The sequence below is a fragment of the Pagrus pagrus genome (assembly GCF_965226575.1).
Source record: "Pagrus pagrus genome assembly, chromosome: 7".
Lineage (NCBI taxonomy): Eukaryota > Metazoa > Chordata > Actinopteri > Spariformes > Sparidae > Pagrus > Pagrus pagrus.
Window position 1 is genome coordinate 27,960,345 of NC_140191.1, and position 26,825 is coordinate 27,987,169.

The 26,825-nt window shown below is 42.1% G+C and overlaps 1 protein-coding gene across 3 annotated transcripts in view; it reads left to right on the top strand.

Annotated features, from left to right (window-relative positions):
- Positions 1-26,825, top strand: part of vps13b (vacuolar protein sorting 13 homolog B) — a 347,536-nt gene that overhangs the window by 249,226 nt on the left and 71,485 nt on the right. For all 3 annotated transcript variants that reach the window (XM_084357862.1, XM_084357860.1, XM_084357861.1), the window contains exons 35-40: positions 4,082-4,423; positions 5,014-5,428; positions 5,911-6,048; positions 12,787-13,182; positions 24,642-24,844; positions 26,210-26,426. In XM_084357862.1, coding sequence (XP_084213988.1) covers positions 4,082-4,423; positions 5,014-5,428; positions 5,911-6,048; positions 12,787-13,182; positions 24,642-24,844; positions 26,210-26,426 — 1,711 coding nt within the window. The remainder of the gene's footprint in view (positions 1-4,081; positions 4,424-5,013; positions 5,429-5,910; positions 6,049-12,786; positions 13,183-24,641; positions 24,845-26,209; positions 26,427-26,825) is intronic.

The following is a 26,825-nucleotide window of genomic DNA, read 5'->3' on the forward strand; positions in this document are numbered from 1 at the left end:
TATAAACGGGTGGCATTTGGATGATGTGACATTTGCTTCCGCATATTAGCCTTCCTCTAGCCAAGCTGTTCCGAGTTATACTGACAGAAATAGGGGTCAGAAGTCGTACAGATGCACTCTGATATGATTGGCACTTGGGAGACTCATGGTTTCACACTTTGGGGATTATCCTCCATTTTCCAGAATGTTCTGCCTAGAGACGGCATGACCTCATGATTGGCCGATGGGGGTTGGGGGGCTGTTGTGTGAATGTGTGCGTAGACACACGTTCATGATCATGATCAACTATGTCCAGAGAAAGATTGCACTGGGATCTGGAAACAGTGCTTCAGTACAGCTATTATATAATATAATAGAAAGTAATGGTTGGAAAAGGGGATTTCAGCTGGGAGCAGGCCTGCCGCTACAGTGCATGTTTGTATTCTGAATTTATTGCCCTCTGTCAATGAATAAATTGGCGAAAGGTTAAAGCATATAGACTACAGAGCCATAGGTTTATGTTTTATGCGTATACTTGTTCTCTTTTTCAGTGAGTAAGCACAATGGGAATATAACTAATCTTAAAAACACAGTAAGGAATCCACTTATGTGCTTTAGAACTAGAGCTGAGATCAAACCCTGGGAAAGCAACTGACTTCATGTGTGTTTATTTGTACATGTTTGCATGAATGCACTGATTGCATGCGTTGATCGTAACTATATGGACAACTGCGTGCTGCGGCATGTTCTCTCATTGTCTCTTTCCCTCTACGCCCCCAATTGTGTTCCCCATTATCCGTTATTCCACTTGTAAGTACATCTAAATATAGACCAAGAATTTGCTTAGGGGGCACTCTCTCAGTAGTGGTGCTTAAAGAGAAGACGGGGTATTTGCTGTAATTGTAAATGCATGTGTACAGCCTAAGCTTGGGAAGAGAGACAGAGGAGCGTAAAGAGTATCTGGCAGTTTCTCCTGGCTCTTGCTCTTTCCCAGCTGCTGTGCAGCTTATTTGTCCCTTCCAAACTTGGGGTGCTCCTTGGAGTGGACGTTTTTGCCTGTGCTGAATACCTTTTCAAATACCTCCTAACCTCAATACAAGTTTCACCAGCTTAACACAACACACATGGAGACAGGTCCAGGCCCTTTTCTGTCTTTTCTCCCCTCCCCATTGCTTGGAAAATCTTACATTTCTACAGAAAAGAAGTGCACACATCCTGTCCTCATTAGGCCAGGGAAAGGAGAGGGATCTGGCAGGGCCGATCCTATGGAAGCCCCACACATGAGCCTGGGTGAATAGAACGGGCAGGCAGGCAGGCTTGCCGCAGCGTTTTATATGGCTCTTGTTCTTAGCCTTTGATGACACTGTTTAGAATAGGAAATATCTAATAAGTCAAGTATTCTGTCTAATGTGCTGCCAGTGGGTTTAGTATTTGCCTGGAGGTCTTGAAACACTATCTCCACCACAGCAATAATATACATTTGAAATTCTCATGGAGTGGGTAGGAGGGAGCGATGTAGAGGGGGAGGTGGGGCAGCTGGGTGTACATGCTGTAATAGCAACCATGTGCAGGTTGCGGGAACAGACGAGGGTGGGCTAGGATGGGACATACCTTGAGTCTGTTCAAAAATCTATTCTCTATTTTTCAGTTCATCATAATCATGGCTCAAAAATGGCAGTAGCTAATTGAAACCGACATTGTACCCATTAACATGTAAGGGAAATATGGGGGAATGCCCTCATTAATGGAGTTAAATTGTTGGAAATGTTATTGGCAATGATGATGATTAATAGACTCAAGTCTGTTAACGATGCACCTGACAAGCCTGCAGGAGAAGTGTTTAATTGATGCGATGCAGTGGTTGAACTGAAACTGCCTCACATGTTCACTGGTGCCCTCTCCGCCTGCTGTTTTTCTGTATATTTACTTGTGTCTCAGGCTAAAAAGCTCTGCTGTATGAGTGAAAAGGGAGTGTTTTTGTGGGGGTGGCTTCAAGTGTTTTTTCTCAACATCTACAAAATATTTTCCATGCACTTGGGAAATTTTTGAAAAGTAAACGCTTCTGTTTATTCCAGCTTTTTACCCACACGTGTCAGCCCTATATAAACATGTCCAGTAATTTATTATTTGCTAGGTAGCATTTAGTTTTATGTGTTTGTCTCATTCCTGTCCCATGGGAGCCAGTGGCGGCTTCTTTATAGTCTTGAAGATGGCATGCTTTGGTAGCAGAATAAAGATGCCTGTTTTCATTGTCGCTTGAAACTCAGCAACCTACTCACATTGATTTATATCATCTGTCACTGAGAGCTTTTTATTGCCACAACGGCTGGAACTGTCCCGACATCCGTTAGTCGGAGCCAAGCATAAAATCTCGGCTGCTTTATACACAATACCACAGTCACTGCACGAAACAATTCGATTTGCCGGGGTGAGGCCCTTTTTCAAAGACATTTCCAATATTGCAAGAAGTGCAAAATGATTTTAAGACCACAGAAAAAGTCCCAAAGCATGCCTTTAATGTCTCTGTGGCTATATGACGCTCTCCTCCTTTGGTCAATTTGTCCATGGTTTCAATCAAGCAAGTTATTTGGTTTGTGTCCTCTTGTAAAGCCAGGATCCAAATAAGAAACAAACTTTGCAGAAGAAGAAGAAAACGTTCTTATCCAGATCCATTTCAGCACTTCACAGCATCTTGGTCTGGTTTGAGATAAAGCAGTTTTTTATGATGCTAATTGAATACTCATGTTCATCACATTTATCAAGCTGTTGCACATGTTTAGGGGTGTAGGGGTGTGTAGTCACTCAGGTATCAGCTGCCCCTTTTGGTGTGTGTGTGTGTGATTGCAATTCCATACTTTCATGTCTAAGGGCCTATATTCATGATATTTATTAGGGATGCACTGATTGTGAAATTCTGGGCAGATATGATGTTAAATATTACAGTTTGGCTGATGCTGATTCAGCTTGTATTGTCATTTATATATTCCTTTTATGCCAGGGAACGAAAGAAATCTTCATCTTCAACTGTTTCAAATTGGCATTGAAACATTTGTATTTGAAAAAGTTGTATTGGCACTGAAACAAATATTTGGCACTGAAAAAAAAATACATTGAAAAATAAAACACAGACATTAAAGATTATTTCATTTTATTTTGACATTTTGGGGGATTTTCACATGTTTTTCAATGACAATCTTCTGATTTATCCTTCATGTCTGTCTTTTTTCAGTGACAGGATTTTTTACCATGTCTTCTTTTTTTCAGTGCCACTGATTTTCAGTTTCAACTTTCTGTCACTGGTTTGGCGTGGAGATGAGGTTTTGAGAGGGGAGAGGCAGGGAGAGTGTAATTTGCATTTCTGCACACTAACAGGCTGGCCGCACTGGCTGTGTGAGAAGCGTGTGTGCGTGGCATAAGGTCTTGCTTTTCATTTAGGCATCCATCTTAACAGGTTAGGGCCGCCACACTGGCGTTGTGAGTCAGGCTTCTCATGCGCTTGTCAATCGAGGCTGCACGCGGATCTCGCCAAAATTGACCTGAAAACATCCTGTAGACAGTCATATTGACATAAGAGACTAGACACAACAGGTGAAGAACAGTTTTTTCTCCCTCTTTCTCTTCTTTCCCTCCCTTCCACTCTTTCACCTTCCCGCCTTTTCGTTCTTTCAACAGGAGTAAAGGAAGCATTGCAGAAGCAATTCTGTATATGTGGACAGATACACATGTTACTGTTCTGGCTCAATAATTCAGCCCTTCATAACACTTTCTTTTTTGTAAAAGCACAAATTATATCATATAAATATATGAAACAACTTTTAATATGATGTTCTTTAACACGAAAAACATTTTTTTTTTTTGCCCAATATGCAGCTGCCCACTCAATGATATTGTGTGTATGTGGTCAGTAAGTTTGTGCATTATATAGGGACTTTTAATTTATAGTTTCTACCTTTAGAAAAGGTCTTTTACTGACGATGTTTAGTGACAAAGTAAAGCACGTTTTACAGAAAGGCCACTAAAAGTCATCTCCAGCTGACTTCAAGGCTCAAAAAGTCAGCATCAGTGTGAACTCAGCCGTACCTTCCACTCTTTCTCCATGCAGGTGCGTCGGAGTGAGCAGAAGCGTGGCAGTCGAGACCCTGCGTCAGGTGTTGACTCCTCATCTCGTCACAGCGGGACAGGGCAGGACAGCGGCTTTGGGAGCGACAGTGCTCGTATTCGCATCGTGCAAATAGAGCAGCAAAGCGGGGCCAGCCACCACTGCATCGCAAGGCCTTCCCACAAGTCCACCATCACCAAGAACCTCAGCTTCATCCCTTTTGACATCTTCGTCACCGCTAGTAGGCTGTCTGTCATGACCTATGCCTGCTCCAGTCCCCCAAAGGCCCTTCCCTCATCCTCGGACACCCCCAGCACACCCGAGAAGAAGGAGCCAGGAGATAAGGTAAAAAAAAAGAAAAGCCTGTGACATGAAAGTTCTCTTATGAGACAGGCCCTAGATTTGTCAGTTGTCCATGTATTTATAATTATTTATACCATAATGTGAGGATTGTATTTGTGTGTAAGTACAAAGGATCAATATTACAAAGTCTTCAAATCTACCTAATGATTTGGAATTACTTTAAGTGTTTGATGAAAGTTATTTTATACAGTCCAAATTTAGAAGATGGATAATGCAGATATGAAAGTTAAAGACTTCTGGGCACCAGCCTAACGCTGTCCCACACAAAATAGACACACAAACACATAGTTGTCAGAGACATTTAGAACTGTCAGGGTTGCTTTCCTGGTAATGTCTTTTTGCTCACATCTACACCAGAGTGGCAATTTTATTGTAAACAACTAGTTCCTCCAAGCAATGATTTGATGTATGAATGGGGTCAACAGCATCTACATAAACTGGTGATGCTGGTGAACCATGATGGACCAAAAATCCTCAGTAAAGTTTCCATCAGCTACCTGAAACAATGCCTCAAAGAACTGAATGAATGAATTCTGGCTCAGTACGAAATTATCTGTCTGCATCTGTTGTAGGTGGGAAAGAGTGCCCTAAACCAGCCTGACATCCTGTCTGAGTCTCCTCCAGCCTCTACCTCTCCGACTCCAGACCCAGCTCCGGCTGCCCAAGATTCCCTCGCTGGCCTCACTGCTGATGATATCCTCAACAGCAACACGTCCCAGCCAGCCTCCCCACTGCTGAGAGGCAGCCTGCTCTCCTTGGATGGCCTGCCAAATCCCAGCCGCTCCTCGGCCCGACAAGCGTTGGGTGTGACCATTGTGAGACAGCCCGGGAGAAGAGGGGCTGGGGACCAGGTGCTGGAACCCCTCCTGTACCTCCAGGTGATGCAACCTTCTGCTCTGCTCAGCTGCCACCATCGTAAGCAGAGGATGGAGCTGTCTGTGTTTGACGTTGCCTTAAGAGGAGTAGCTTCTGACTACAAGTGTCTGGGTAAGAGAGATCTGGAGAGGAGGATGGATTAGATGGTGTGGTGAAGAGGTGAATGGAACCTGTTAGAGTTACGGATGGGACTTAGATGTTACACACTGTTTAAAACTACTACAAGGAACTTTTGTGTTTTGTACCGTACCACCAGACTACAGAGCAGCTACGTTTTCTCAGGCTATAACCTGTTTATAATCTGTCTGTATAGAAATAGCCAATCTTCTCGCTGATTGTCTTGTTTGCTTATAGTATAGAAGCAACCATATTAAATTGAGGCTATTTCATAAGCAGATAAAAGTTCCTTGTAGTAAATACAGCAAATTCAACTTTTCTACCAACCCTTTATATACACAAAGATAGACTAACAAACAAGTAAATAAAATCTATTAATGTTAAATATGTTAAAAGCATGTCTTGTTCTCTTCCTTTCCTCATGCACCTTTTCTCCTCTTTTTTGTCTCTTTCTTAATCTCATTATCTTTCATCAGACCCAGGAAAGACTCTTCCAGAGTCTCTGGACTACAATGTGTTTTGGCTTCAGACAGTAGCAGGAGAGGTGGACAATAAAACGGGCATCCCTCCCCCTCTGCTCTGCCTCCAGATCAAAGATTTCCTCAATGGCCCAGGTGGGGATCACGCCCAAACGAACACAAACACACTGTTCAACACATGCAACTTCTGTACACTCACGCTAACGTGCTCGTCTACTATTTTAAAGCATCCGTTCTGCATTTGATCGCTTGTCAGGGGAAAAGTCCACACACACATGCTGAACAAACACATACCAGAGGCAAACACTAAGGCCTACTCTTCTGCTGTACGCGCAGATGATGAGAAATCTAAATGACATTGCGGATGTAGGCCACTGATGTTGCTTCTATAACTCACTTTGTTTGTGTGTGTGTGTGTGTGTGTGTGTGTGTGTGTGTGTGTGTGTGTGTGTGTGTGTGTGTGTGTGTGTGTGTGAGAGAAGGAGAGAGAGCGAGAGAGAGAGCGAGAGAGAGAGAGTGCATGTGCGCTTGTGTGTGTGTGTAACGTCATTCTCATGTGTATTTGCCTTTCACAGGGTTTGGTCGTCTATTTTTAGACTAATATGAAATCCATATGAGCTTTAAGCTAAGGTTGTTGACCTAAAGGTGTGGCCGACATCCTACTCAGATAGAACCGCAATGAATAAAAGTGTGAGTGGGCTTTTAAGTGTGTGAGTGTGTGCAAGCTTGTTATCCCTGTGAGGGTTTCATGGAGAGTGTGTGTAGGCGCAGGACATCCTTCAGAGTTCAGCCTCCTGAACCCAGCAGGCCAGATGCTGCAGATACACACACACACACTGACACCCAACTATCGACGTACTATCGGCATATAATCTAATGTCTTTCTTCTACATACATACAATCATAAACACATATTGTTCATGTACAGCACACACAAATGAGCTCCAGGACTAAAATGTAGGTATAATGGATGATAGTACGTGGAAGCGTAAAGCCCTTTGTCCGCCACAGGCCTCCCTCCCTGCTGTCAGGGAAAGCCTTCAGCTTCTCTCCACCTGGAATCACACAGCACAACACAATGCAGCTCTCTGTACACCACAGCAGTCACACAATACAGCCACGCATCAACAGTGTCCGTCTACCACTCTGCTCATTCCCAATGATGCCAGCAGTGAAATTTTAGCGATTGTAATCTTTCCACGTATGACATCAGAATTTAGGTTTCGAGTTTTATAGTGAATATGAGTCCCTTTTAAAGGGAAGTCACTGCATACATGAGAGGCGAATTGATGTAGTGAGTAGTGATAGACTTAAAGAGTGTATACTGACATTAGATCTCCCTTAGAAATAAGAATTTTGTAATTCATTAAAAAAATAATTATTTAAATGGATTTAGGTTCACTCAGTTTATTTGTTTCGTAGAAAGTGCACCATGTTCTGTGTTGATTTTACAACTTTGATATAATATATTAACAGGATGTTTCACTGTCTCACTGCACAGGGTTACTGTTACATCTCTAAAGATAATTACATTATGCCGTGGTTACATCTGATTGTAGTGTTTAGTTGAGGCACAGATGTTGACTTTGTGCAATTACAGTCAGGTGTTTCCCTTGAACTAGTGAAGAGCAGAACTATCCTTGTCTCAGTAGGATAACTTCAATCATAATCACTCACATTCATTTGCGTTACATACACACACACATATAAACAACACTCTCCCATATGACTCAGACAGGATCCAGGCTCAGTGTGAGGTTGCCCCAGGTCAGGCTGTGCTGGAAATATCTAGAATTGACCACACATGCTACTGGTTCCCCTTCACCCACACACGCACACACATTTTCAACTGTTAGTTGTTATGGTTAGAAGACTCCCTGGTGGAGATGATATTCGTCTTTAGGGATAGGGGTGCAAAGGAGGAAATTATAAAGAGCAGGAGAATCAGTGGCTGGCTTGTGGAATACATTAATTCCTGTATTTTAGACAGTATAGCATTTTATTTATCTCTCCTGCAGTGTTTTCACAGATGGTTTATTTGCATGTGCAAGTTTTTATAACTGTCTGTCGCTATGTGTGTGTGTGCTGCAATGTGTATGTATCATGTCTGGCGGCTCTACTTTGATTCGACAATGTTTCACGTTTGATTTATTTCAACGAGGCGCAAACAGAGAGCAGACTGCTGCAAGGCCACGTCGTGCTGTGTGTTTACAGCAATATGCTCGCAATTTCAGCAGCATTTATTCTGCAAGACCAATCAAAGCTGCCCTTCCAAGGATGCCGGGTGGGAAACACTTGTAACATGTGTACTGTATACTGGGTGGTGTTTCAGCACTAACCCTCACTCAGCAGCCACTCATCACATACACACACACACATACATATAAACACTTCTAATGCAGATACATAAAGGAAGCCATATTTTTCAGAACCAAGAGGGTTCAAGGCTTGACCAGCAAACAAAAAAAAGGCAGAGGTGGGTATGTGTTTTCTCAACATGAGCAGGGTTCAGAGATTGACCAGTGAACACACAAACACACACATACACTCTCGTCACTCCCTCTCTCACCTTTCTTGCTCAGTTCCATTCGTTGAGAGGGTCAGTGCAGGAGTCCAGAGATGTAACTGCTACCACTTGGAGACAAGAGAAGCAACAGGTGATAGATTAGCTAGAACAAATTGGAACCATTACTCTCCCGCGTGCCTGGTTCCCGTCAAGCTATGGGTTCGCAGAAATGTTGTCAGTTACTGTATACAAACCTGTGCCCCTCCGAACTGTCCAGAACCACTCTAATTTGAGTCAGATGGCATCTGAGGCGCGTGTCACTGGCCTTCCTTATGAGGTTGAGGTTTTTTGGGGGGTTTTTTGTGACGGGGATTTTACAGATACCCCTCTAAAAAATGATGGTCCTTACAAACACAGACATACCCTGTGTAATTGAACACACTGCCACCTGTGTCTGACACAGGCGTTCTGCTGTGAAGAGTCAAGCGTAAAAGTCAACTAAAAGAAAAAATCAAAGGTGGGGTCGGTATGAAAACAATGTTCTTGGTGGTTGCACACGCACAAGCACCCAACACCAGGTTCAAAGTAGGGACGGCGTCATGCATGACCTCGCCAAAAAGGCGCAGCAACCTGGGTAATAAGCATATTTGATCTCCCCACCACTTTACAGAGATGTATACGTGTGTGTGTATGTGCCCCTCTGTCAGACCTTGATCTCCCACTTTCTCCAGCGCTAATAGAGGCTGACACCTGAGAAGGGCCAGTCTATGATTCTCCCCAGCCTGTTCACATTAAGGCCCGTTCTTTAAAGGTATGTGAACGCCACCGACACCTCTTAACCTCTAGGCTTGATGCTCGCTCCTTGCATAGGGCCTTCCACTGACAGTTTCCAGCTTAAAATAGCTGTTATTCTTGCAGCTGAAGACAAGGTGTTCCCAATAAAAACACTCATATGTTCGAGATTGCCACTGCTGGAAAAAGCCTTCTTTGACTCCCATTGCTCTGTGATGAAAGTGCCACCACATTTCGTTCAATAATTAATATTTCCTTCCTTTTTTAAAAAGAAATTTCTGCAGTCTTTCTTTGCCATTCTAAAGCATAACAAGCACATTTGAAAGCAGTGTTGAACCTCTTGGTATTCTGTTGTTTGCTTTACAGTGTTAAAGAGGTGCAGCACTGTATTTGGTTGAAAGTCTTGAGTGCTGCATTAAATCTTAGTCCATAAATATAGGTTTTTGCAGCTTAGCCTGTAAAAAAGTCTGTCATGCTTGTAAATTGTTTATGTTTTATTTCTTATTTTTCTGTTGTGAGGTATGAGTTTCCTCGTTTTATGCCTTCTTTGACTGGATAGTGAAACCATATGGAACATCACTGTAAAGGCAGCCTTACACACCCCCCCATATCAATTCCAGAGAAACAACCGAATGTACGGAGGGACTTGAAGCCATATAATGCTGTGGTGCGATTTTATTGGAGTTCCTCAAAAGATTCATCTTTTGACATTGCGCCACTTCAATAAAAATGTGCTCCATCGGTTAGCAAATAAAGCCGGTGGGTAAACTGTACAGATACTGTGTTCCCCTTCACTTCCAGGGTTCTCATGCAGCGTTCTTTCCGAGTTCCCACAATTTAAAATCCAGATACACACATTTGACAGATTTTCCTTTCACTGATCTGTCATAAATTTAGAAGTGATAAGTGCATCAGCCAGCTGAACTGGAGGATGTTACATGTCTCAAGTTATTTAATGGGATGCATTATGATAGAACTAATAAATAAACTGCATAAGCTGCATCCAAAGTACATAAATTGTTTTGAAGGAAATTGTAACATCTTTACTGGCATGGTCTGTAGTTAACAAGAAGTTGCAGGTAATATCATTGCTGCGTTATTGTCCTCTCTACTCTTTGAGTTATAAAAAAGGAGGTTGCATGAATGATAAAAGTTCATCCAAATATGTGAAACAACTATATGCTATATAATAAATATTTAATCCTGATTACAAAAATGTTGGAATGCTTTGTAAAACATTAATAAAACAGAATGTGATAATTTGGTAATCCTTTTTGACATATACTCAGTTGACAAAAGTACAAAGACAATATGTTTATGTTTTATCTCATCAACTTCAGTGATGAAAGGGACTTCCTCCCCTCAGTCATTCCCAAGCAAGTCTTCGCTTTATGAAACAAATGGTTGTGTAAAGGATATTACTACATGAGCTCAGGAACAAACTATGTCTCTAAACGGTTTGTTTGCAAATGACTGCATTCTGTTTTTATTTAAATTTTAAACAACATCCCAATTTTTTTGGACTTTGGGTTGTATTCAAGTGTAAGCATTTTTCAGATGGTAGGAAAGATGTCGCAAGGATGATTCCGGGCCACCAAAGTGCATACTGTATACCAGACTTTTTTACTAATGGCTAATGACATGAATGTCTCCAATCAAGGAAAAGTTATGCAAGTCAATTATTAAAACCCTGGGGTTACAGTGAGCTTTATCCTTAGCACTGCTCACTCAAGCCACATGGGTTTCTGATTAAACAGGTAATACACCTCTTACCGCCACCCCAGAACTGACTGGGTGTTGGGGTAGGATGAATTTTTCAGGGCAGGGGGAAGAGAGGGACCTCGGCATGGAGGACAATCGATAATGAGGACCAGGTCTCCCTGTACAGAGAGCCAGACAAGGCCCCGGTCCTGGCCCTGACTGGGTGAGCAGAGACAGCTTTATATAATTAGGGGGGGGTAAAAGATAGAAAGGATTGAGAAAGAAGCAGAAGGATGAGCTACATGAAAACAGAGGAAGTAAATGAAAGAGTGAAAGAGGAGAGGAGGGGAGCAGAGGAACCTGGATGAACAGCTGCCTACGGGCTATTTATTCCACCGCTGAAAAGTTTCCTGGTGATAAGTCAAGTGGAAATGATAAGCTACATTGCACAGCAAATTCCACCTATCTTTCCTCCAATTCCTCTCTCCAGCCATACTTCCATTTGACCATGTGCAGCACTTCCACTGGATTAAATGAGATAGAATCCTTAGGGCAGAGGGTGTGTGTGTGTGTGTGTGTGTGTGTGTGTGTGTGTGGATACTCGCCTGTCTGCCTCTCTTGGCAGCGCTCCCGCTCATGTCATCCAGTGCTCCTACCTGGGAAGGAGACAGAGGCGAGGCCTAAAACCCTTAAAAACCTTCCAAACACTGGTGCCTTGATGAGACCATGAAAAACAGCTGCGCTTGTTTTCAACTGCTTCCCTCTCCCATCATCATGACCAAGTGGAAAAATGGGATAATGGAAGTGGTGTAAAACGGCATTGAGTTAATTCATGTGTCTCTGTAAATTCCAGTCAAGTGTTTGAAGGCTGCAGTGCACCGGAGAGCGAGAGAGAGGCAGAACAGAAGAAGAGCCGAGGAGTCTTGGATTTATGTGGCTGGCATTAGAAAAAGATTCTCTTCTGCTATTCTGCAGTGTCACGTCAGGATGTTACACTGAGACAGCCTGTAATTGTGTGTGTGCATATATGTGCATATAAGACAAGGGGAAACAGATTGAGACTGGACCCAGCTGTTCTCCTTGCATGCAAAGCTGAGTGATTAGAAGAAGAGAAAAGAGTTCAAAGTTTGATTTATGAGACATGGTACCATGCAGTATTCCATGGGTTAGATAGTAACAGATCTTGCTTAGTGGGACACAAGGGAAACCGACCTTTTCTTAAAACCCCCAAATGGATTGTGTCCAGTTTATGTGGGTTTCCAAATGACAAGAGTATGCTTTAAAGAGCGTGGGCAACAGAGAATTTTTTCAATTTGGGTCCTGGCTCTAACAGAGTTTAACAGGACTTGTTTCAGCACTGACAAAGACTAAATAGTCTGTAACTAGATTGCTAATCATAATATACACATATAAGTATATACATATATGTACATGCATATATGTAAATATATGAATTTCCCATTCCTAAATACAAACAGAACACACACATAATCCAACAGAGATCTGGGGAGAGTGTGTTTACCACTCAGTGTACTTGACTTGTGTTATAAGGTAGCTTCGTTATAAAATAAAGTCGTGTTTTTATTACCTGCCTAAAAGCATTGCTCTCTCTACTTCCTGCCCTGTTTGCATTTTCACTCAGCACTTCATAAATATGTCAGGATGAGCACAAGAGATACTCCCACAATTTCAAGAGAGACTGCTTCGAATTTGTCCATAGAGGGAGTTGTTTTTTGTATTTTGTTGACTGCACGGTTAAAACCATTACTTTGTTTTGTGTCTTTCCATCACAATTTATTGTCTTTGTTTTTTCCATCTCTCGCTCTTTCTCTCTCTCTCTCTCTCTCTCTCTCTCGCTCTCTCTCTCTCCACAGCTGAGCTAAATGTAGAGCTATCACGCCCCCTGAAAATGAACCCCACACTGGCGAAGCTGGAGCAGGCCAAAGCCTACCTGAAGAAAGTCCTACCGAATCACACATGGGATACCTCCAGTAAACCACCGTCTGCTTCCTCCACCCCTCAGTCCTCCCCTATGAAGACACTTCCTAGGGCTGGCCTTTCTCGTTCAGACACACATCATCAGGCCTCAGCCCTGGGCAAAGCCAGCAGCATCAGGGCCCTGGCACTGTCCTTCCATAAGGTCTCCCTCCACACTGCCCAGATTGTAGTGGTCATGGAGACAGAGGCCCATCCAGTGAGGCCCAGCTTGACAGTAACAGTGTCGGACATGACAGGAAGTCTGAACATGAAGTCCGGGCCTAGGATAGAAGGTGAGTAAAAGGCAAACACCTGCTTCACAGGTGCACAAACATTAAAGGAATAGTTCACTCTAGAACGAAGTTAAGTCATTATCGACTCATCCTCATGCTGATGAGAAATCCGGTGTAGTTTCTTATTCCAGTGCAGCTGGAGACCTGAGGGGGTACCCACCTGCAGCAAAAATCCATATAACGGGCGTCAGTGGTGTCCGAGACGAAAAGGTCCATAAAACTACACAAAAACTTTGTAATATCCTCCATACTGCTGTTACACTGTGTATATTGAACTGAAGCTTCACTTTAAAAAAAATTGCAAATTCAACCTCAATATCAGTAAGAAAAATTGCAATTTTTTTCCAAATCGTTCAGCCCTAATATTTATTCAAACCATCAGAGACCCTAGGTTCAGTTTTAGGCTTAAACATACAGGGGTCTCTCATTTAAAAGAAAACAAAAGACACAAGTAGCATGGGATCATTGGATTTATTGTTGTGTATTGTCTGTCTGACGTGACTCTGGCAGAAATGTTCTTGGGTGAGGTAATGTTTTAAAGTTTAATTCACGATATGTTTAGTCGTGTTCACCGACTTCCTTCTCTTAGCTGAAAGTAGTAGTATCAGGCGATATTTAGATATTTTAATACAGAAATGTTAAATTTTATATCCTTAAACCAGTAACATAGACCCCCAAACCTTATATTCTTAGTCAGAATTTCTGTCAGCTAGTATAAAAGTTTTGTAGTATTACCTGTTCTGTCACCTCAGTTTTACAGTGTGATCAGGGATGGATGAGGAAGTAAAACTGGAAGTAACTGTTTCAAAAGATCTCTAAAGCTAACTCTTGGTTGTATGGTCTCTTATGCCTTAGACTCAAGTTGAAACATTTTCTTTTTTTTCTTCTCCAACCTCCTGCTAAGACCTCTCTGAGCTCAGTAAATGACGCATGTTGTATAACTCCAAAGTAACAAGGGCCTGGACCTTAAATGAGTCATTGTTACTTTCTTCTTCATGTCTAAAGTAAATCAGACCAGTGATGTGATCCGTCTTATTCTGCTGTATTTCAAGATATCGCCACTTGTTTAAAGGAAATTCCTGAAACAGGTGGAGCTGCATTGGAAACAACTGTCATGACTTCACCCCATTTGGCAGATTTTATCATCTTTTAAAGAAACCGCAATTTTAAGACTCAGAAATACACTAAACGGCATGTACATGCTTTTTTTGTGGTGTGTCATTTGTCCAATACCCAAGTTCACCATGTGAGCCAACAGGAACCAATCCAGGCCCTTTGAAAATAAAGTACATTAAACAAAGCTCCAAATATTCAATACAAAAATGTAGTGGGGAACAAATTGTTCTGTTTCATATCATTATGTTACTAAACAAATACTGAAGTAGACAAAACTCCAAAGAGCTATATATCCGGATACCCAGTGCACACAACACTTGAATTTATTTTAGATGAAAATGTAACTGACATGTTTTAAGGAGGTTGTATAAAGAAAATATGCCTAAGTCCATTCTAATACTGTAGTGATCCATGTCTGTCTTCATAGCACTTACTCAAACTTTCCATCTACCCTTGTTTGTTGAAAAATATGTGATGTCTCAGTCTTTTTGGAAGATCTGACATCCACTCACACTGGGAGAACGCTGGGAACCAAATACCAGTATTGATTTCAGTATTTTTTGGAATATTTCTGTTTTTTACACATGCTAGCAAAGCCCTCACTGCCAAAAACACGGTTTGTCAGTAAACTGTAAAGTGAGATGTTTGTGTTAGTCTTGGATCTAAAGTTGTTGTGAGACTGTGTGTGTATCTGATTGCATGGATATAGAGCCTGAGAGAGAAAGATGCTTTCATGCGTTTATGTACAAGGGTGTGTGTGTGTGTGTGTGTGTGTGTGTGTGTGTGTGTGTGTGTGTGTGTGTGAGTGTGAGTGTGTGAGAGAGCAAGATTGTTTGTTTTCATGTTCGGACCAAACCCTGCCTTCATCAACACTGACTATTATCCAGGAGTCATCACAGTGTTTCCATTATGACAATCAGAACTGCTAATGCTAATGTAAATTAAAATGCTTCCAATTTCTCTGTGCCGTTGGGTGTGAGCCGACACGCTGTAACAGATGATCTGGGATTTTTGGTTTGTTTTTCGCTGTTTTTTGGCTCGTCTTCCAAATTGGACAGCAGATGGAAACAGCAGGATAAAAGAGAGTGAAGGACTGACATGCCACATGCAGAAGATAATAAGGAAGACTCTTGACTCATAATTTTGCAAGGCGATGGTTTGTACCTCGGTACCGCTGAGCGACACGTCCCCTGTTTGCAGAGAGACGAGGACTGGGAACTGGGCTCCCTAAGTGCCTGCATCTGTCTGACAGATGTTATATTCAGTTACTTCAGATAACATGATTGTTGAAAATGTTAATTAAAACCTCAAACAATTTGCACTTTGTTTACTCAAATCTGCATAACTGCACAGTGACACAATACTGAGCGCTGCTGCCCCGCTCTGATTTTCACCAGCTTTTCAGCTTTCATCCATCTTTGATGTGTTGACTTTGATAAACACAGTTGAAACTGCGTGAGCAGTGCAATGGAAAAAGAAATGGATTTTAGAGACGGTTGAACTAATATGAAAGTTAATCCCCTCCTACTCACTTGGCTTTCAAAGTGAGTGAACAAGTGATTGTTCTTCCTTTGCCCATATAATACTTTTTAAACAGGATTTGTTATTAATAGCTCACTGGTTTGTGCACAGTAAACACAGGAAATAGAGATTAGTGTGCAGTCTCATGGATGTTGTTTTCTCCACAATCAGCAGCACCTCTCAATGCTCTCAAGACATTACAGTTCAACAAGACGCAAATAAAAAATGTTCGGATCAGGACCACTGGTGTTTATTGACATCTATTGGATCATTCATCCCCATTTTGGCTCTAACCCTTTGAAATACTGTTTGTCACAATCAAAAAAACATAACAGCATGTATGTCTGTTCTGAACAAGTCTTTATAACAACTGCCATAAAGCTAATGCTGTCATCATGTGCAGCAAACGTTTCATTCAGCTCCTCGTATATCATATTTGAGTGCTCTCTGAAATACCTGAGAGCTTTAATATCCTCTATGTAGATCTCATTATAGGCCTGATATTTCATCTCCTTGCCTCATCTCTAAGCGCGTGTTGGATTCACATGCAGTAAAACCTGTAAGTGTCGCCAGTGGAGGTTTACAAAGTTTACATGGCACAAAATGCCATCAAAGAGAATCTTTTTGCACGGGGAAAGGCATTGTTAAGCAAATGTCAGACATTCTCCTGCTGAATAACATGTTTGTCTCACCCGGTTGTTTCTTTTTTTTCCTCTTGATAACTTTAGCACTCTTATAGATCTTTGTCACAACACACACTGCTTTTTTCCCTGAGGGCTTCTTCACATAGTGTTTCCAGATTTGTTGCCATCCAAAGGAGACAAACTGTCTCCAATTACGCTGACTGATCGCTGGTGACAATAGATGTATCTGCTGACTTTCAGTCTCATCTGCACCGCCTCCATCACTCAGCACCTCTCCAGTCCATTCCGTAGCGCAGAAAACGGATACCTTGGAATTTTACGAAGATAAAGGTTAGGATTCCCCTTCTGTTAGGTTGAGCGTTTGAGCTGCCATAATAAGTCAGCTGGAATGACCCCCCTGGGAGGGGCTGTACATGAGAGATGTAAGACAGGAGAATGTAGTATTACTACCGCTACAGTATGTACCACTACTGTTGCTGCTGTTGTTGCTCTCCTGGTCCTCAGTGACAGGCCGAGATTGATGGAGCACATCCTGAGCAAACCACAGGATGATGCCAGTGTGCAAGAAGAAACAAAAGACGGAGGAAGAGGGGAGGGAAGAATTGTGAAAGAAGGGAAGCAAGAGGATGATGGAGATAGAGAAGTAGAGGGAGAGGAAACATGAAGATGTAGGCACAGAAATGTGAAGAAGAGATGGAGTCGGATAAAAGATGTCCCAGGAAATAAAACATGATTAGTCCAAAAGTTGCAGAAAGGAAGAGGAAGTAAAAAAAAGAAAGAAGATATAATACAGGACAGCAGGGGAAAACAGAAGACAGGCAGACTACTATGTGTGAGCAGAAACAGGGGTCTCTTCAGTATATGCCATTACATTCACCCCACCCCACCCTGTCTTCATCAGCCTGCATCCATAGCTGCGACGGGGTGAAGACCCTGTCATCCTCCCCCCTCATCTGTGGAACATCTGGTGCTCTGTACCTGGTCACGGCAGCCCCCCGCCCCCCCTCTGCCAGGGGACAAGATGGAGAGAGAGGGGATTAGGTTGACAGTGAGGTGTGTTACCAGATCCTGTGCTAATGAAAAGCAAGTGGAAGCCCCGCATTCCTCCCTCCGTCCACGGCTCACCACTCCCCAAGGTAGGGGGGCATTTGTAGTTCAATGAAAGAAAGGAGGGAGGCAGGCAGTAGAGAGAGAACATATGTCTTAGGGTCCATGAAACAAGACCCTCCCTAATCTCTCAGCTCTCCTTCAGACTGCCCATAGAGTGCCCCCGATTTCCTAAGAACACACACACATACATGTCGACAGACCCTGTTACTAGTGCACACTTTTTCATATGCATACATCAACATACGCACACAAAGCTTTCTCCTCGGTCCTTTGCCTCTGTGGACCCCCTGCTTCTTCACGGTGATTTACTCCAGCACACTTGTAAAGGAAAATTCTGGTCATTGAACAAAGTGAGAGCTACCAATTATTTATTTATTCATCTTTTTTTTTTCCTCTTCCTTTTCAAGCTTTCTTTTATTTCCCTGGCCAATCTTTGAATTACGATCATGTCTGTTTGTTTACTCTGCTGAAAGAAAGCCACTCTATTCCATTATCATATTATTTCTGTGTCAATAGTCAGGGAAAAGCAGAGCTAAGCAAAGCCAAACTTTTAAGTTTATATTCTGAAATACATGTTAACCCAATCATAAATTGTTTTCAATGCATTAATCATACCAGTGTATTGCAGAGAAGACATAGGGGAAAGAAAGTATTTGTTGACACACATAGTTGCTGGGTCAAGGTAAATATGCACAGGTGAAATTTAGTGTTAGAACGCTGCAATACTGTTGTAGTTGAGTATCAGAGACTATCATAAAGAAGGTTTTTTTTAATAGAAGTCTTTGTTAAATGTTCAAAGCTCAACATTTTTGGCTCTCAGCACTGAACCTAAACTGATCCAACATTATGGGCCAAATCTTACGCCTAACATAAAGTGCAGCACAAAGTGCAGCTCAAGTGTCATTACTAGTTTCTGACAGACGTCATTTCACACCTGGAGCCCACGTTAGGGTGTATGTATTAGTATTTTTTGGCCTTTCAGTGGCTTTATTACAGGACAGCTTGAGAGATGACAGGAAATGGGATGAGAGAGATGAGGATAACATGCAGCAAATGGCCACAGGTCGGACTGGAGCCCTGGGCCGCTGCAGCGAGGACAAAGCCTCTGTAGATGGGTCGCATGCTCTACCAACTGAGCTACTGGGGCTCCCCCGTGCTCCTCCTGTCTGTTAAATATTGTTGCATTTTGCTCATATGCATTCAAATTGTGTTGTTGATGGGACAGATGATTGGGAAATGTCAGAGAAGAGGGTCAACTTGCCAAGGTGCCACCGTCCCTTAGTGAGGACAAGTGCTGCTGTTGAAATAGCAATGGGCCAGGTCCTGCCGCAAGGGAATGGAAGGTGACACACTGGTTGCGCCCAGATTATCCACCGTTTAAATTGGGCCCTCTATATCATCTCTGCTTTCTCACAACTAAAAGATAACTGACCAGGGAATGGCTATAATACTGACCTACAAAGGCATAACACAAATTGCAGCCAGAACCATCTGCCTCAACTGTTTTACCATATCAAGCTGAACTTAACCTTTTTCCAGACCAGATGAATGTGGCCGGTAAACTCATAAATTTGATAGTTTAAACATTCATAATCCAGAACAGAACTTTCTACAAGCCCGATCATAGGTCATTTAAGGTCATTGGGTTCTATAATAAAGAAGATTGTCCTGACTCACTTAACATTTTAGGAGGCTCCCCTGTAGCAACATTGTGCTCTATTTTATCCATTACTGCCCGTTAGTTTGCCAGGCTAATGTAAGACATAACATTGAACTAGTTTTGCAGTTTCTTTCTCATTTCCTGCTGGGAACTGCATTTCCTACTTGCAGCACATGACACAGACACATGCTCACACAGACACAGACCACTGAGGCAGCCAGACAGAAAGAGAGAGCAAATTCTTATTAAATTACTTTTCAAAATAACCAAAACCAAGCTGAGCCTGAAGCTGTATAAAATGAGATGTCCCGAATCCAACCTAAAACCCGACAATATTTCAGCATCAGGCTTAGGTTGGGCAACTGCGAAAATTCCAGTTGTGGAAATATGATCTCTCTACTTGCTGCTCTATCTTCATACATGTCTTCCTATAAATAGATCACATTTAGAGTTGAATGTTACGAAATCATCATGCATATAATAATAATTATCACATATCTACTATAAGTTGTTTATGAGTTGCAACCGTCACTGAACCCATATGTAACTCATCAACACTCATCAGAAACTGTGTAACGGCTTGGATGACGCACAGCTCCCTGTGTTGTGCCATTTTGGCCGACAGTGTCCCCTCCTATGAAACCAGTTTCCTCTAGTGTCCTATAGTGGTCTTGTGGTGAGTGAATAGTGTATTTCTGTGGTGAGTGACAGTATATTACTTCTATTACTCTTACCATCCCAGACAGTCTTCGGGGGCCTCTGCTAGTTAGGTAATGACTCCTTTAGGTTTCCTCTAATTGATACCAGTACATCCCGGGGTATAAATCAGCCAGGCAGTGGTCAGATAACGGCTGCCAGGGAGAAACCGACACGGTAAATCAACTTCTCCGATCTTATCTAATCTTACCCAAGCATTTGCCAGAAATCTATTTCACTTTAGAAAGATTTCCATCCACCCTATCCTCCACCACCCACTTTGTTCCCTGAGTATCATAGGTTGTACGTTCGCCTGCAGAGGACGTGCTTGTGTGCGCTGGTTTACTGGCAGGTCTGCTTTGACAGCATGAGATACATTGTGTGCAGGTGTAGGTTTGTACAGTATGTGCAGATCTGTGTCACTAAGCTCATTCTGGTTTATATTTTACAGCATTTTGACATACAGTAGTTCTATTATTGTGGCTCACTCTCTCACTTAGGGGTGCTTCTCAACAAGGTGACAGTGCAGCTAATCTAATTGGTGCTGTCTCACAACTTGTATACAGCTTGTGTATAGACTGTGGCTGTTAAAATGATGTCCAACGATTAATAGTGAGGTTTGTAGATGTATGTCAATTGTATCATGTGGTGATTAGATGACTACTGCCCATCTACTGGCCTCCAAAATGTTTCTGTAATTAAAACAATGTATCTACAGACCGCTTTAAACTGATCAATGGGAATGTGGCGATATCTTTGGTTGTGGCTCCAGAACGGTGGTTCTACGTCACACTGTGAGAGAGGCCCACAGATGGTCGTTGTCACGGTCTTGCGACCAAAGGGTAGCCTGGGACTGAATTCTAACAGTCAGACATTTAGGATGACCATCACACAATGTAACTAGTGCTTTAAGTCTGCTAATTGATCTACAGGAATCCAGCAATAGCTTCTTTGTCAACCACTATAATAGCGCAGATGATATTGTGTGCAAGCTGATGACATTTTATTGTTGACTTGCATCATAGCCTACAATTCAGTTGTTATCGCACAATCTACAGACATCAATCCTGATATCGTACTTAAGTCAATTAGATCCATGTTACAAAGTGTGGCTTTGCTATGAGATTTTTTTCTTCTTTACTTCTGTGTTCCCCAAGGGGACATTTTGCTTGGGCAATAGTGCTGCATACAGCTACAATCAACTTACAGAGACAATGCAGTGGTAACCAAACTTATTAGATTGCTGACATCTCATAGTCTGTAGGGGCCATGTCTTTAATTTCTTATGCATCCATCTCTCTCTCTTTCCTGTTGTCTTTTGGTTTTCATGGTTTTACCCATCATCTTCAAATATGTTTCTAACTCTATGTATGCAAACACAGACACACAGGTACCGCCCACCTCATCCTCCAATACTTTCCCACCTCCTTTTTTTCCCCTCTGCTCCTCCCTGCTTATGGCAGTACTTCACAGCTCAGCAGCGTAATGTCTTTGGCCTGTCTGGCTGACGCGTCTCTGGAGACAAACCTACATAGTTGTAATACAGTCATACAGGGCAAACACAAGGATGAAGAGAGCATGGAGAAATGTGCCTCTGACTGTTATTCAGCCTGGACAGAAGAATGGAGTTAGAGATGAAGAAAGAAAGGGATTCCCCCTTTCAAAACCACTCCCAATTAGGGTGATTATTAAGAGTCCTGGCTGTTTCTGCTGGCTTAAACACCAGGATGCTGCGGTCAACTGGGCTGTAAATGATGCTTGGTGAGAAAGAAGAGAATGCTTTGATACACATTATGTGTGTGTGTGCTAATGTGTATGTAGCTGTATTTGTTTCCACTTGTTCACCTAGGTGTGCATGGTGGTGTGTCTGCATTCACATGTGTATGTATGCAGGCATTAGGCTTTATTTTTCTATCTGCACTTCTGTGCTTGTGTCTGTTTTTATGTATGTGTGTGTGTGTGAGAGAGAGAGAGAGAGAGAGCGAATGACAGATTCTCCATTTAACAAGCCAGTTTGGGAGTTCCCATGCTCTGTCTAATAAATCCTAGCCATGAAAATAAACCCGATGTCCACAGTTCAGTAAGTAATCTCTAATAGCTCTCTCTGCACCGCAACACCAGCAGATATTAGCAGGTAAACTGCCAACTTGTATCAACAATGCCTTTCATGAGTGAAATGAGTCATCCCAGTATAATATTTCCCCCTAGAATGATTAATACAAGAGAAGCCCGCATCCATTGGTACCCCCCTGTTGAGTTAATGGGCTCTAATGTTCTAATGAATAAAATGTTCCTTAGTTCGCCATGCCTGAAACGATGAGAGTACGCTTCTGTGTCATATCTTCATCATATCATAACTTGTTCTGTCTCACACCCTTTGGTTCTGTGTCTCACACTCACTCCCTCCCTCCATGTCTAAATCTATTTGTCTTCTCATTTATCACCTCCTCCCCCACTTCCTTTCCATCTCTTCCATCCATCCTGCTTTACCCCAATTGAACCACAAGCACACTATAAAAGTCTCCCCTGAAAAAACGGAAATTACTTGCTACTCTGAGGAAAACGGATGGGTGTAAATTTTCAGTTTTACACATGGTTACTCCTTGTGTTTTGGAGATACCAGTGCTTGTGACTGTGTTTTGATGGAAAAAAGTGATCATCACTATGACTCTACGTTGTTGCTATTTTGAATGTGACAATCAAAAATATATTTTAAAATGTCCCTTTTTATTCTGCGCTACTGTTTGAATTCTAAATGACAAAGAGTTACATAATTGGAACTCTCATACATAACTTATAGTTAGAGACTGAAACGGGTATGCTGCTGCTTTCTTTGCCTTTCCCAGACTTACAGCCGAGCAGACTGGAGTGAGAATTTATCTTGCTAAAAGGCCATAATTAAAAAGAGGTGCTTCTCAGGACATTATTAGTCATGTAGCGTGGAGGTTTCCAAATGGACTGCTGCTGCTGTAGTAGCTTTAACTGACCAGATCAACACTCTCATGTCAACGAACAGTAGAGATGTTTCAGTTGGCTGATTTTTGGGACTAAAAAGCCAAGTTCAGGGGCCTCATTTATAAACCTTCCGTACACAAAAAAGGGCTTGAAATTGCATGTACACCATTGTCAAAGTATAAATTGGGAATTGTAAAGAAAATACTTGACGTGGAAATGTTTGTAAATTTACTGAAATTTTGACCCATGCGTATGTACATCTTGAAGGCTAAGGGAATTGGTGACTCCAATGGTGAAGTGATGAACAGAAGCCAGATTGTAGAAATTAAATGTGAAACACTATGGAAATAAAGCCAGTGACAGCTCTTGCACAAACATTACACTCCATGTCCTCATTGTGAGTCCTAATCATATCACAAGCAGAGTTCACTGTAACAGAACTTCGATAGATGAATGGCGTTCACTTATCAAACCATTTTCCAGTGATATCTCAGGGTGGCGGACACCACTGATTGTCGCAATCAGTTTTAGCAATTGAAGCAGTCAGTCTGATGACTGTGAGTCCTTGCGCACAATATCAAGTTGCTTTGGGATTCATAAAAGGAAATTGCGCACTGTTGGGTGTATTCCAACTTTTGTAAAATATAATACTTTTTGGTGTATGTACATGTACTCATTTGTATGTATGCAAAGCTTTAGTGTGGATTCTCCGCAGAGTTTTAAAAATGAGGCCCTTGGACAGCCGGTGACCTCAGTGACACATCTTTGTTTTAATGGAAAGGACAGAGAATTCTGTCCTTTCCATTAAATATGGGCTTTTGCTACTTTCGGTTGTTTCTGGATGAGTGGGTGGGTGTGTATGTCTGCTTAACCTGTTTGGTTTACCAAATCACATTGAAATGCGGAGTTTAAACTTAACCTTATACAGGCTCAGGTTGGTCTAACAATGACACTAGAACACCTCTGTTTAGGGAGACACACAGGAGTCACATTTGTTCTTATTAACTGATTATTTTTGCCTCAGACCAAAATATTGGAAACATATATATATTCTCATGACTTTGTCACGTTATAATCTAATTCATAACCTCCTCTAGTACATAGACCACTTTAAATGAACTTGGTAATTTTTATTGATCATCAGTTCATCAACTGAGACACATAAAGTCTAAGGCAGGGACATCTAGCATGCATGTAATTGTTAAAGAGGAAAAATCCTGAATTCCTCTTTCTTGGAGCGTGTGTTTATACGAATTAATCAAATGAGTACGATAATTTGGAAGCCAGTGATGTGGTTGGTATAACTGTACGGTATGTTTTGCTTTGATATCACATAGCCAGACTGTCATTGTTGAACTTTGTAAAAACACAGAGGAAAGCATTCATGCAACTGAATTTTGAGGTTGAATTGTTTGTGTTTCAGTTTCATCTGGCTTAGTTGCACCTGTATCAATGAACTGTGTTATTGTTAATATTTAATTAGACGTATCAATATTTCACTGTGAAACCAGTATTTATTTTAGAAATCGTTTCCGTCTATTTGAACCCAGTTTCTTATTTTTTTCCAATGTGTTATCAATAAATTAGTGATGGCTCCTCTTTTATCCAGAAACCACTTTGTACATAGGCGTCATTGACGAGACATTTTTCCTCATTATAGGCCAAACTTTTTTTGACATATCAATTACCTCCTGTTTTCCCTCTTTATTTCCACCCTGTGCTCCACATGCCATTCATTGCTACTCTTTCTGTCCTAGATGCTGTTCAGGCTGCGTCTGTGCAGCTGGAGCTGCAAGATGTGTTGGTGAGGACGGGGCTGAAGGACCGAAGCCGTCTCCTGCTGGGGCCGTTCTCCTGCAGCTCTTCCTTGGAGGCTCGGTGGTGTCGGCACAGCGGCAGCCCTGGACCTGAGCCTGGTCCGCCTAAACTCCTGCTGGACTTAAAGGGAGGCCTGCTGCAGGTTTGCATCAATTCAGCATCCTCAGTCACAATATTTATCACCCAGTTTGTGGAGGCCAGGGTCAGATCAGCACCTCTGCACCTGGTTAGAATTGAGGGTCTAGCTCAAGGACACAGACACCCTGAGGGGCTTGAGTGATGCTCCTTGGGTTGAAGAACTGCCCCTTATCATAAGGCGTTGCTGTTGCCCACTTAAATGGCACCTCAGCTTGAGTGTCAAGAGTAACAAACAATTAGGATTTTAATTCCGTTTTTAAGTCAAGTTGAAAGTTATGTTTTGCCATTAGAGATTTCCAAATTAATCCTCACAGTATTCATTAGCTGATTCCCACAGGCACAGCTCATCACACTCCCTTTAAATCTGCTGTTCCTCTTCAACCCTGCCATGGCTTCTGTCCTCTTGAAGTGATGACAGTAGGAATTGCATGCTGTAATTCCACTTTCATTCACATCTGCTGGTTCAGTGGTGGAATATTATAAGGCTATTTATAGTGATGGTTGTATCTGATGTGTGCCTTTTTTCCTGTGAGAAGTTACATAATGTCCACACTGAAAAGTCCCTTCGCAATGTGACTAACTGAATGCATTATTACTAATGTATTATTCCACATTACTTCAACAGGGGGAACCCCCTACCCCTTCCCCATTTTTCATTGATTCCCTCATTGCTTTTATTGCTTGTCCGTTAACGGGAACATGACCCGCCACTCAACACTTAATACGTAACCATACATTTCCCTCTGTAAATATTGGCGTTTGTGGTGTTTTAATCAAGTGCTGTACAAAAACCACCGGAATTCCTTCCGATTCCTTTTTCTTGTGCGCTCTTTCCAAAAACCTGGGAAAAAAATCCCCAAATTTTCCTGTTTTTAGAGTTTAGTCATAACCCACCCTTGCAAGCTAGTGAGTAGCAGGCAAGCAGGCAGGCAGCTCCATGTGTGAAGAGTTTTTGACTCAGAGATTCCTGATCCGTAGTCCAAACCCCGGGCAGACCCGCTTTGATGGAGCATGGGAAGGGGAATGCCGTGGGTAAGTAAGGAGGATGTAAGGTTGTGTCGGGTAATGTTAGCAAGGATGTGAAAGGTTGATGACTAGGTTAACCCTGAGTGCTTTTCTTCCTGTTTTGGAAAAGAATGTTGAAAGACTGTCTACGTAGGTATATATGCATCAGCTGTGAGTCTGTGTCACTGTCTAGCTTTTTGTTATCAAAGTCTGTTTTTGAATTTCTTTCTTTACTTCCCCAATATCACTCTCTGTCTTTCACTCCCAATACCCTACATCTTGTCTTTCCCTCGTTCCCCATCCCACATTCTGTACTTGCCTGAGCTCCCAGTCATCTTTACCCTCTCTGCTTCTGTCTTGACAGGTCTTCTGGGGCCAGGAACACCTGAACTGCCTGAAGCTGGTAGAGGAGCACCTACAGGTATATCTAAACCTCCAGAAAAGGGATTCAGCTGATAGCTGTTCTAAGGGCAAAGCCTGCCACACCCAGCCCCCTCCCTCTCCAGGCTCTCCCTCTCCTCGGACAGAGCACAGCTCAGATGACCTACGAACAGGCAATTTTCAATACCTCCAGGACTCAGGTGAATGTTTGTACTATACATGCTGATCTCATGCAATGACGACAAAAGGAAAATGCTGTAGCCAGGCATAATTATACATAAAGCATTGTTTATTATTATACTCTAAATCCCATGTTAAGTGACGTGAATGCTTTGTGGAACTTTTAATTTCTTAGAACGGGACATCAGTAGATGTTTAACAGTTACCCAGCATCCCGAAGATAGCCGTTTGCTTTGTAAGCAGGCATTCATAGCAGAAAACAGACAAATCCAGGAGTCAGAGTAAATTAATAAGACCTGTGACCTGACCTGTTCTTCCTGCATTTTTTTTTTTGACAAAGTTTTTAATATGGATGGAACAGTGGTAAGCACTTGTTCCTGAATGCATAGGATGAACAGTAACCATGGCTAATCATTCAT